This window comes from Pituophis catenifer, unplaced genomic scaffold, assembly GCF_029215685.1.
Source record: "Pituophis catenifer annectens isolate HBS135680 unplaced genomic scaffold, rPitCat1.0.hap2 SCAF_3, whole genome shotgun sequence".
Taxonomy (NCBI): Eukaryota; Metazoa; Chordata; class Lepidosauria; order Squamata; family Colubridae; genus Pituophis; species Pituophis catenifer.
The window spans coordinates 154,058,199-154,069,987 of record NW_027256883.1 but is presented as its reverse complement, the minus strand read 5'-3'; the positions used below and the strand labels follow the sequence as shown (position 1 = coordinate 154,069,987).

General features: G+C 35.9%; 1 protein-coding gene across 1 annotated transcript in view; it reads right to left on the bottom strand.

Annotated features, from left to right (window-relative positions):
* Positions 1 to 2,785: 2,785 nt before the first annotated feature.
* TTC39A (tetratricopeptide repeat domain 39A) overlaps positions 2,786 to 11,789 on the bottom strand; it is a 45,554-nt gene continuing 36,550 nt past the window's right edge. Inside the window, exons 13-18 of the mRNA XM_070939547.1 lie at positions 11,402 to 11,493; positions 10,709 to 10,829; positions 6,169 to 6,280; positions 3,961 to 4,075; positions 3,316 to 3,432; positions 2,786 to 2,906 (exon numbers count right to left, since the gene is read on the bottom strand). Of these exons, the coding sequence (XP_070795648.1) occupies positions 2,786 to 2,906; positions 3,316 to 3,432; positions 3,961 to 4,075; positions 6,169 to 6,280; positions 10,709 to 10,829; positions 11,402 to 11,493 (678 nt within the window). The remainder of the gene's footprint in view (positions 2,907 to 3,315; positions 3,433 to 3,960; positions 4,076 to 6,168; positions 6,281 to 10,708; positions 10,830 to 11,401; positions 11,494 to 11,789) is intronic.

Sequence of the window (11,789 nt, the reverse complement as noted above, 5' to 3'; positions counted from 1 at the left end):
TACTTAATAATATATTTCAACTGGGACAATAATTGCTATTTTTCTACAAATTATTATTTGCTTCCTAATTTGAGAACCTGCTCTGGAGCAGTTAGGTGTTATGTATGAAGACCAAAAGACACCTTATATTGGATTTTGCTCAACTGCCTGAATGTTGCTCGATATAGCTTTCTGTTTTAGTAGTGTGCCAGAACTTTGTGATTTTTTTTTTAAAAAGCATCCATTACTAAATCCAAAGTAAACATTTGATTTACTTCCAAATGTTAAAGCACAAATTTCCATAGGTGAATCTCCAAAGATGTTTCCTAAATTATGCTGGAAATGTCTAATGTTGGTTATTTGCTTATATCCCAATCTGTACCCATCCCATTTCAATAGAATCTACCAAAGGTCAGCTTACAGTGTGAGTCTATTATTTTTAATTATTATTTGTTGACATTCCAATACAACCGACAGAACTATGATTATAGCCTAAGCATCCATATTGGGATATAAATATACCTAGGATCAAGCACCAATTCTCACAGATTAAAAAAAACACATGCAAGACTGTGAACTTTACTGCAAGATGGCTATTAAAAAGGGTATTTTGGAAGGACAATCAATTACTAAAGAAAATGACATGCTACAATTTCAAGAACCACAAAAATATTTAATATTGCAGCCAAAGTACAAGAACTGGCTTTGTGTTTCTATGCACATATTTCACATCTGGTATAAACAGTTACTATATGTGTATTGCATTTGCGCTAGTAAAGTTGGCAATTTCTTAAAGTTTCATCCTTTAAAACTGGAAAATATTAAACAATTTCTATTTTCAAGACCAAGCAAGTAATTTCTATTGTGAGAAAAGATTCTCTGGTCTAAATCCAAAAAGAAAAATTATGTTTTAACTGACACTAACCCAATGTCCTGTCACAGGATATTTAATTAATTGCACATTGAAATAATAAATCACATATTATTGTTTCAGGTTTCTACAAAAATTGAAAGTTACTGACACATGTTTCAGGTAGTATACCAGCAAAGGTACAAACTGCATTTGTGAAATTAATTCAGTTAAGTATGCAAAATGCTGAAGTATATGGTGTTAATTTAACTGGAGAAGAAATGAGCAATTTCTTTAGAACTTTCCAATCAGAGAATAAGTGCAGAACGCAAGTAAGATACAATACTGAATTGTCTATAGTCTTTAACCTCAAGGCTCTGATTAGTTTAGACCAGGAATTCCCACTCAAAGAAATTGATCCTATCAGGGATGAATCATAAAGTTATCTTTTGGTAAGAAAATTTACAGACATTCTGTTATTATACTTAGAACCACAGTTGGAACCAGAATTTCTGTTGCTAAGCAAGGCAGCTGTTAAGTGAGACATGCCCAATTTTACGGTCTTTTTTGCTACGGTTGTTGGCAAATCACTGCAGTTAAGTGAATCACGTGGCTCCAAGATGCTGCGACCATCATAAATACAAACTGGTTGCCAAGTGCCTGAATTTTGTTCATGTGACCATGGAGATGCTGTGGCAATTGTATATATGAGGCTTGGCTATAAGTCCTATTTTTCAGTGCTGTTGTATCTTTAGATGGTCACTAAATGAATGGTTGTAAATTGAAGGTTACCTGTATTTATCATATAGTTTTAAAAACTAAAGTTTCAGTAACTTACTCTGTCTCTCACCTGTGATATCCCACTGACTGAGAGTCAGCAGCTGAATCTATACATGTTTCAGTTTAAAATGCTATCTTGCATAAAATATTTTGCAAAATAATTTTTCTAAATTGAATTAATGTCAAGCGCCAGGGGAAATCAGGAGATTCAGGCAGTTCCAATAAGTATAAAGATTTATTGCAAGTTTAAGCTCTCTACAAGAATCAGACCAACTAACCGTCAAGAGATATGAGCGGGAGATAAGAGAGGAATTCAGGGTGGGCTGGTCTTAGATCTCTTGTGGGTATGCAGGGACTCGTGACTTATGATGCGTTTGATCCCTCAAGCTCAGCATGGTCATCTCCTACATTAATTGTTTACTCCTTATTATGGAGTAATAGCATATTAAAAGTACTTTAATAATCTAATTCTTTTCAAATACTTTAAACTTGGCTTTTGTTCCAGAAAATAATTCAGGATTGTTTGCTATAGTTCTTCAATTATTCTAATATTGATATTTATCCTAAAATTCATGGTCAAACTGGCCAAATAACAATATCATACAGGGTTTTTTGCCCGATTGGGGCAATTTATATATTAAAGCATGGCTGATTGGGGAATTCTGGGAGTTGAAGTCCACAAGTCTTAAAGTTGTTAAATTTGGAGACCCCTTTATTAAAGGACAGCTGAAAGGTGGGAGGGAGAGAGGTTCTACCTTTTCATTGTGATAAGTAAGCAAGCTTGTAGGACTACACGTTGTTCTATTTAAATAAGCAATTTAACAGGCAATTCAGTTATTCTTTTATTATCAAGAAAACAAGGTCCATCTAATTACCATCTAAAAACCATCTGAATCTGATCAAGGTGTGAGCAGAAAGTCTTCAAGGTTCTACCAGTTTATTTCCTATTATTCACCAACAACAAGATATATTTCAAAATGCTTATAACTGGCTGAAAATGGCACACAGAGATAACAAAAGAAATACTGTTTTTTAGTGTTGATTCCTCAGAATTTTTAAAATTAAAAACGTGTGCTGAATGTGGACACGGAAACCATTTTAAAATATTGCCAGTAATATCTATCTGTGAAGATTTGTACACCATGTGAACTGCTAATTTTTTTTAAAAAAATAACATTACAAAACCACAGTTGCTATAGAATGATCACCATCATCTGGGAGAGATCTGGCTTGATGCAAAGCAGCTTGAATTCTGAAGTGTGTCCTTGTTTCCATGGAATAATTCTTATAATTTTGCCTAAAACAAACAGATATTTGTGATAGGTTCATACCTACAGCGTTTATCATCATCTAGACTTAACAGAGCAATATTTACACAGAAAAAGACAAAAAAAATGTTTTCTTCCAAATTTTTCTGTTTTAAAAGGAGACAACATGTAGTGTGTGTGTACACACACACACTATGTATGTATGTGTGTGTGTGTGTATATATATATATGTCTTTTTTGCATGTATGTATACACACACACACATACACAGATACAAAACTTACTCCCCATTCTTTGTTCTGGGATTGTGATTGGTACCAGGAATATATATATTCTGTCTATAAGCCACTCTAAGAATTTTTCAACAAACCTACTTCAACCCTTCCTATCACCTCATCTACTACTAATAATGAGAAAGATATATTTCAACAGGCTTACTTTGCTCTTTCCAGGATCTTAATTGCTTCTTCTATTTTATGTTGATCGAGATATAATAAAGCAAGTTCAAGCAGCGCATTTGGAATTAAGTAATGATCATACTTGATCTTCTTTTCGCTTAAAAGAAGAAATGGCAAGATACATGTAATGAATAATAGTTTTACAGGCAAGAATAAGTAAAGTTATCCAGGGTTGACAAAAAGAAATTCTGGTCTGGTCACATGATGACTTGCTTAAATGACTGCATCATTTAGTGATCAAAAGTCCAGTCCAAATTGTGATTGTAAGTCAAGGACCAGCTGTATGTAAGTTATACAACTCAAGCCACTTTAGCTATTTTAAAACTCTAAGCTTTTTTTGACCCTGATAGCTACTATCCCAGACTGATGAAGCTATCGGGTTACTTGATAAATCATCTTTTGGTGTAGTCATTCTCTCAAGAAATGACCAATGTTCTTTCCAGAATAATTTATATTCTCCTAAAATCCATCTCCTGATTTTAACTATAGATCAGTTAAAATTTATATAAATATAGATTTATATCTGTATAATACTGACATGAAAAGACTGCTTGAAAACTTTGATAATTTAATGCAGCCATTCCTGGTTTAGTGTTCATTAGCATCTTCTAGTTTGGAAACTTACTTGAAGTGAATATAAATAAAGTGATCTTCTGCTTCCGAAATCTTGCCCAGATGTTTTAAGCATAGCCCTTTCAGAAGCTTTATCACGCAATGGTCATCAACAAGAAAATCTGTAGCTGAAAAATAAAAGAAGATGCACAGGTAATTTTAGATCATGACAGACATCTTTCTGTTTCACCATGACAGACATGGTGAAACATATTTAATATTCTCATCTAATATGTGCACATATTAGTTATGAACATAATTATTGATAACACATATTCAAACTATCCCACACAATATTTAAATGATATAATATCCAATTACTTGAATTAGTAACTTCATAAATTCTGTGATCGCGTGAAGAATTTGCTATTATGTCAGTAATTTTAAATTCTTCATGCTATCACAGAATTTATGAAGTCACTAATTCAAATAATTGGTGCATTATGCATCATGTTACTGGCTGGGTAATATATATAACACATTGGCTGGGTTTATATATATTGATAAGTCTACATTATCATTATAGGACTTCCTTGGTTCAGGCTTAGTATATTGTATGAACTCAGGTATATTTTCAACAGACCACAGTTAAGGAAATTCTGATTTTAAAAAGTGTTTAAATCCAGTCAGTTCCCCTCTCCTCCCACCAGCCAGTCACCAAGCCACAAAGGTTGGGGACTGCTGCTTTAGATGATCAGTTGTAGCCCCAAACTCCCCAGAAACTGCTATCTTACCACTGTAAGCAATCTTATCTGAGGTTTGAAACTAATATGTATAAATAGAAAGGGGAAGGATAATAAATGTAGAAAGCCGAACTGTCTTAATTATAAAGAGCAAGAAGACACTACTGACAGCTAATTTCCAGTTTGTAAACATATCAATTACCTATTTTATTGAACTGGTTTATTGGTTTATTATTTATTGAACTAAACAAATATATGCCATCACATGAGCTCTATTGGAAATCTATACTTAAATTTTAAAAAGTTTGTCTTTTGCCCTCTTAAATGTCTGCTTTGTGCTCTTTGGGATGCTAATTTCCAACATCTGTTTCTCAAACATGAAAGGATACCATGGCACTCTTAAAGGATTGAGTTAATCATTGCTTAAGACAAATTCTGATCAAGTGGACATTTCTCCAAATGTCAAATGTACTCCTAGAACTGAAACATGTTTCCTCAACCTAGCATAAAATTATGCTAGGTTGAAGAAATCATAGTGGAGTAATTGAAAATAAAATAAGACAATTGCCAATTATAACATTGCTACTATCATTACAATCTTACAATTAATCCAGTAACTGACTACAGAAGAATGGGTGAATCTGTTTAGCTTCCTAGAACTCCAAGTCAAGCACAATCTCTCTGATTGTCTTTACCTGTTGTGACCTAGGGTTACTTTGTCATTACTAGGGCCGGATTTTCCTATAGGCTAACTAGGCTTCAACCTAGGGCCTCAAGATCAAGAGGGGCCTACATTTCCTACATTCAAATTGTTAGCAAAATTAAAATTACACTTTCACTATAGGTGAAAGGGCCTCATAAGTGGAATAGCCTAGGGCCTCTTTTCATCTAAATCCGGCCCTGGTCATTACAATACACAATTAGTCCCAAAAAACCTATTTTATTGTAACAGCTGAGAATTACGTTCATTCCCAGCTGAGTCCCACTTAGTTGCAAAAAAAGTCCTTGGGAAGAAGTCTGGGGTAATCACAACCTTTATCTTCTTTGACACCCTGCCAAAGGCCTTACTTGGCAAAGCCCCACCGAATTCAGAAACAAACAAGAGATGCCAACTGGAAACAGAGTTAGCAACGTTGCTTTCCTGCAAAAGGCCAAGTGCCTTTGTTTTTCTTTTAAGCCTTATGGGAGGGGCCAATCATCTCCTGGCCTTACTCCCGAGTCGTCCCTTTTGCCTTAGCTGCTCTTGCCTTCTGGCAGCTCTGTGCATGCGTGCACTAGGAACAGGCTCCTCCTGTTCCTCTGCCTCTCTGCTGTCTGACTCTGGGGGCTCCAGAGTCTGTGCATCACTCCCAGATGGCCCTGGCCCCATCTCTGCCTCCGACGCAGAGCCCTCATCTGGGCCTTCCCCAGATTCCAGGACTGGCCCATGTTCCTCCCCAGCCTTCTCACTGTCTGACTCCGCTGCCAGCTGCGCAGGCTGCTGGTGGACCACAACAGTACCCTCTGCAAGTATGCATCTGAAATGAGATCTAGATTACCTGGGCTTTTTTCCAGGATTGTTTCTGCATCTGCTAAGGACTCCAACATGTTTTCAGTTAAATCTGGGCACTTCCCAATCACTGCATAACCATTCCAGATATACATCATTTCCTAAAACATATTGAAATATAATGTACGTTACTGGAGACATTTTCTTCCAAAATATATGAGTACATCAGATAACTATTTGAGAAGTATCTTTGTAAAGTTTGTTGTGACAGAATTTTCATTTTGCTAACTTCTTGCAAAACGCTGCCAACCAGCAATTCTTGATCTACACATTGTCTGCCTCACTGATAGTATGTTGTTATTTCCCCAGAACTTTGAAAAAATATTTTATTTATTTGAAATAATTTATTTCAACTTTTAATCTTCTACCTTAAAAGGCCAAAGCAAAAGCCGCCCTGAGTCACCTTATAGGGAACATGGGCAGTATAAAAATTTAATCAAATAAATAAAACAATAATAATAGTAGAAAGAGTTGGATTAGGTGGAAGAGAATGTAATTCTTTTCTGTTAAATTCAGATACTTTCTTTCTTCTTTCAAATGACTCTTTTCCATCAAAAAACTCTCTACTTTTTAAGTCAGTCTCTCTCTCTCTCTCTCTCTCCCTCCCTCCCTCCCTCCGTGTGTGTGTGTGTGTGTGTGTGTGTGTGTGTGTGTGTGTTTCTCTTAACCTTACTTTTCCTACTCATTATGCAAATCCAATCTGGAAGAAAAACAGTAAATGGGAGAGTGATTTTAAAATTAAGGAAAAGAGAATATATGAATAGAATTAAACCAATGTGAATCCATGAAACCAGTAATTCCATCTCCAAAGTGAGTATTCATAAGAATCGACCTGTTTTTTCCCAAATAAATTACTCAAATATATTAAATTAAAAAAATGAAACACTTACTTGCATAATAGAGCTATGAAGCAGGACCATTTTACCTTAGCTCCCAGCTGGCAGCAATTTGCACTAATCAAAACACTAATGCTTAGTTTTATTACTATAATATTTTTTTTTCCAAATCACATCTATATTCCTATTGCATTTTTGAAGAGTCCCTAAAAGACAGATCTTCAGAAAGGCAGCTAGAAGGAAACATCTGAAGCAGGGGTGAAATGTAAAATTTCTTACTACCGGTTCTGTGGGCATGGCTTGGGGGGGGGGGTGTTAATGTGACTGGGTGGGCGTGGCCAACTTTTTTTTTTTTAACTTTTCAAAGCATTTTTTCTACAACCTCTTCGGCCAGAAGTTGCAAAAAAAATGCTTTGAAAAGCCTCTGCCGATCAGGCAACTCAGCTGGGCTCGTCAGACGCTTTTCAAAGGATTTTTTTACCACCTCTTTGGCGGAAGAGGTTGCATAAAAAATTGCTTTGAAAAGCCTCTGATGATCTCAGATGAGCCGCGCGATCATCAGAGGCTTTTTTTTTACTTTTAAAAGCATTTTTTTAGCTGAAGAAGTTGTAGAAAAAGTGCTTTTAAAAGTAAAAAAACCAGCCTCTGATGATCGCATGGCTCAGCTGGGCATGATGGGGGGGGGGGTGCAGGGATTTTTGCTACCAGTTCTCTGAACCACCTGCTGCCATCGCTACCGAATCGGGCGATCGAGTCCGAACCTGGAGCATTTCACCCCTGATCTGAAGGTTCTAAGGTTCACAGCAGCACCTTGTCGTGTTATGTTCCTGGAGATATATTTTTGATTGTCACTTGTAAATTGCTCAGAATCTTCAGAAATAAAGCGGCAGCTAGCAGAACCAAGTTAGAAATAAACAAACTAGAAAAACCATACCACATTCCATTTTCCTTTTTCTTCCCTTTCTTTGCTGAGAAGATAGAGGCCTTTCTTCGACTTGTAGAATATTTCAGCAGAGCGATCTTGTTTCCTTGCTCTCTGATTTCCCCACTCCTTGCCAGACCCTTGCAGTAGAGCAACCAGTAGAGCAATGAGGCCCAGCTTTCCTCCTTGATCAGCACATTGGGCAACCTAAATTTCCAGCCTGTCTTTCTGTGACCAATCCTCATCATCTTGCAGCTCCTTCCTGAAGAGCCTGACTTAGCCTCAAAGCAGTGCCCAACCTGGTATATGAGAGCAAGCAAGGGTTCCAGAGTCACTTGATGCAAAAAGAATGGCTTGGTTCTGTTTCCCAGCCAACTAGATTCAGGTATTGCCCAAGAGACCTATGGAGCTGAGCCATTAGATTAATTTATGTGACCACTATTTCCAAGTCACTGATTCTCCTGAAGTGTTTCTGCAGCAAAAATCCAAATGTCTGTTTAACCTTGATCAAGAAAACAACTCTACATTCCTTCCTTTTACTTTTAACAATCTTGATTTTTAGTCCTTCCACATAATGTCCTAGAACACAAGTTCTTTACATTTTTTTTTGTCTCTTCTCAAAAAATTCTTTAAAGCTTTAACAAGCCTCTTTTTAAAAATCCAATATAAATAAATCCAGTTCACTACTTTGATTTCTTATTTGTATATCCCTTTTAATTACTAAGATACCAGTCTATTTCAGTTATATGTTCAGTGTAGCATCTTTTTTCATATCATTTTCATCAGACAAAACTTCTTCTTCTTCTTTTGTAACATCTTTTAAAAAAATATCTATAGAGGCAGAAACTCTTATCATTAGGGTCTGGGTCCATTGTTCAAAAATGTCCTTTATCTTTACTTCCTTCTGGTTTTCTCTGGTGTCTAACCTTCCAAGTCTTACCCTTTCATTTTTAAAAAAACAATTCAAAACATTAAAAGCATTTTTCCACAAGAAGGACTTTTATAATTAATTTCAAAATCTTACTTCAAATCCGTCTGGACCCTAGTTCATTTGTAACTTTCCACAATCAAATTTCTAACCATGTTTTTGCTATTTATTAAAAAAAATCAAGCTCACTCAGTATTTTTAAACTGGTATGCCCCAAAGTTCCTAATAACTAAAAAACAGTTAATAAGCAACTGCTGAGAGTGATTAGAAAAAGAAGTATGTGAAGCCAATATCCATAAATGTGTGGCCATGGTTTGAGCTTTCCCTTATGTCCCAGAGCTCTTCATTCTCCAGAGACCACTGTCATGCGGTATCCTAGTGAGGAGCAACTGTGCACTGATGATGTTACCTAGTTTGGTATTGAAACGTTTGCAAGAAAATATCCAAGGTTAAAGAACACCAAGGACGCTCTTTTTTTTTTTTTTAATCCTGAGCTACAAATATTTTCCTTTATGAATGAGCAGCAGTTGTCTGGAACACTAGCATATGATTTGAAGTCCTCTTCTTGTCTGGAGAAGAATTAGGAAGACCTGAACTACTTACTGGGTCTGCATTCCACAGTAGTTGTTGGATCTGCTTTTAGTGGAGCTGTTTCCAGTTTGTCATTCCTTTCTGAAAAGTTCTTTCTATGTCAGTTTCAATTAGCCAGGAGTTTGAAGGAACAGAACCACAACATAAAAGGCACTTTCTTCCAAACGCATGGTAATAAGGACCCTTCCACAAAAAATCAAAATTGGCCTGGTGCTGCAGTTAATTATTAGCAGCCTGCTATAAATAGTACAATTCCAATTTTCTAATTCCTCAGATAGAGTTTCATTATTACTGAGCGCCATCTGGTGCTCTTGTTATGCTGTTCCACCAACAAAGACAAAAAATGATTATCAGCCATAAATGAGGCAAAAAGTCAATTAAGTAAAGAATTTCATTTTCTGAAACAAAGAGATACACATCTATTTGTGCGCTATAAATGTGACTTTTTCAGGAATACTTTCCACCTACATAGTTTTCTCTATGAAACTCTAATAGCTAATCTAATAACTCTAATAGTTTGCATAGTTAATAGTTATCCAGCATGAGTCACTGATTGGCTTGATTTACAGATCTCATCATTAATTTGTACTTTTTTCTGGTTAAGTGAACTCATACATCTGTGCATATGCTATTTTCCACATCTGATGTCACCAATGTGACTCTAACTGTGATGGACTTCAGTATCATATTCATATTCAGTGTCATATTCATGCTTAATATGTTCAACACACTCTGTTTGGGAAAGATTGGTTCATATAATCCACTCCTTTTATTTGTGGCAAGCCAAACAAAGCATATCAGCTATTCAGAGATGCACACCCAATGTGTTTTATTCAGTGGTGGATTGCTCCTGGTTCTGTCTGGTTCTTGAGAACCAGTAGTAATAGCAGCGGGAGGCTCCGCCCACTTGCCCAGACGTCATAAGGTACAATCTGCGCATGCGCAGATGGTTCTGCACATGTGCAGAAGTGCAAGTGTGCACGCGAGTGAAGCAAATTCCAGCTGCAAACTGGAAGTAAAGGTAAGTAGAAGCCACTCCTGGTTTTATTCATACCATGATAAAAGCAGGTTAGAATCCTCATGGAGTGTTTCGCTCCAGCATCATCAAATTAAAAGAAATATCAGGAGAATTTGTATATAATGTTTAGGTCCATGTACATATTCAAATCAAATCAATCTTTATAATGTTCATAGACTAGTATATGTATCTATATAGGAAACAGATGTGGAGGAGGGATCTTTTCCAGCTTACCAAAACAGGCACAGGAAGTGGAATAGGATTTGGGGAAAGGTATCTCCGGGATTTCCGAATTGCAAACTTTTCTGTAGGCAAGGATTTCCCTGCTATTTTCAGTTTCAAACTAGGTACAGCCCTGGGAAGAAAAACAAGAGATACACATTTAAATGATTTCCTGTATGATAAATGTAATCTTCTAAAAACTAGAAAAAAGAAAAACTGGAGAAGTCAAAACAGAACAGGAAAAAAAATGATATTATTCCTGTATTATATAACAAAAGTATTTTGTGCTACAGACAACCAAATTCCGTCTACAGATTGGAAGAATTGGAAGAGGTACAGTGAATGGCCTTCCAAGGAGATTTTTGGCTGACAATGAGCAGAGTGACCCAAATAGAAATTGTTCCTGCCTTAGGAAAATGCCATTCTCTTAGCTCAGAAATTACCAGCAGCAGGGCACGTATATGATTAGCAGAAGAACATATACCCTTTACTGAATAATTATGACATGGTTTAGTTCATAGCCATGAATAGAATATTGCATTAGATCTCCCTTAACTTTAAAGAAGATGTAAATATAATATTCACACAAGCGCATAAAATGACAACTTTAATTTTAAAATGTGATTGAATGAAAGAAGTTTTTTTCCTCTCATTATCAATCACTATCTTCCATTCTGACATCTATTTTATTCTCAAAAATCTTACCTAAATAGCTCAACTTCATCATCTCCAAAAGGCTTATAATCTTTTGCCCCAAACATGCTGAGGTAGCCAGCTTTCATAAATACATAAGTAGCCTAAAAGAAAAATAATACTTTTGAGATATGTTCATGTTATCATCTCCAATACAACATGCAGATCAATAATGTTGAAGCCAGAAAGGAGCAGAAAGTGTATTATTTTCTAGTAATGGGGAAATAACTATTCTTGTCAGCAAGAAAACAAAGGTAGCTAAGTAGAAGAAGAAATGGGCAGGGGAGACAGAACTGATGCAAATTCCTTTTTAATAAATTGTATATCTATTGATCTGTATATCATATGCTTGGCAAATAATTATGACTGGATCCTTATGAAAACAGCCCATTATAATGTT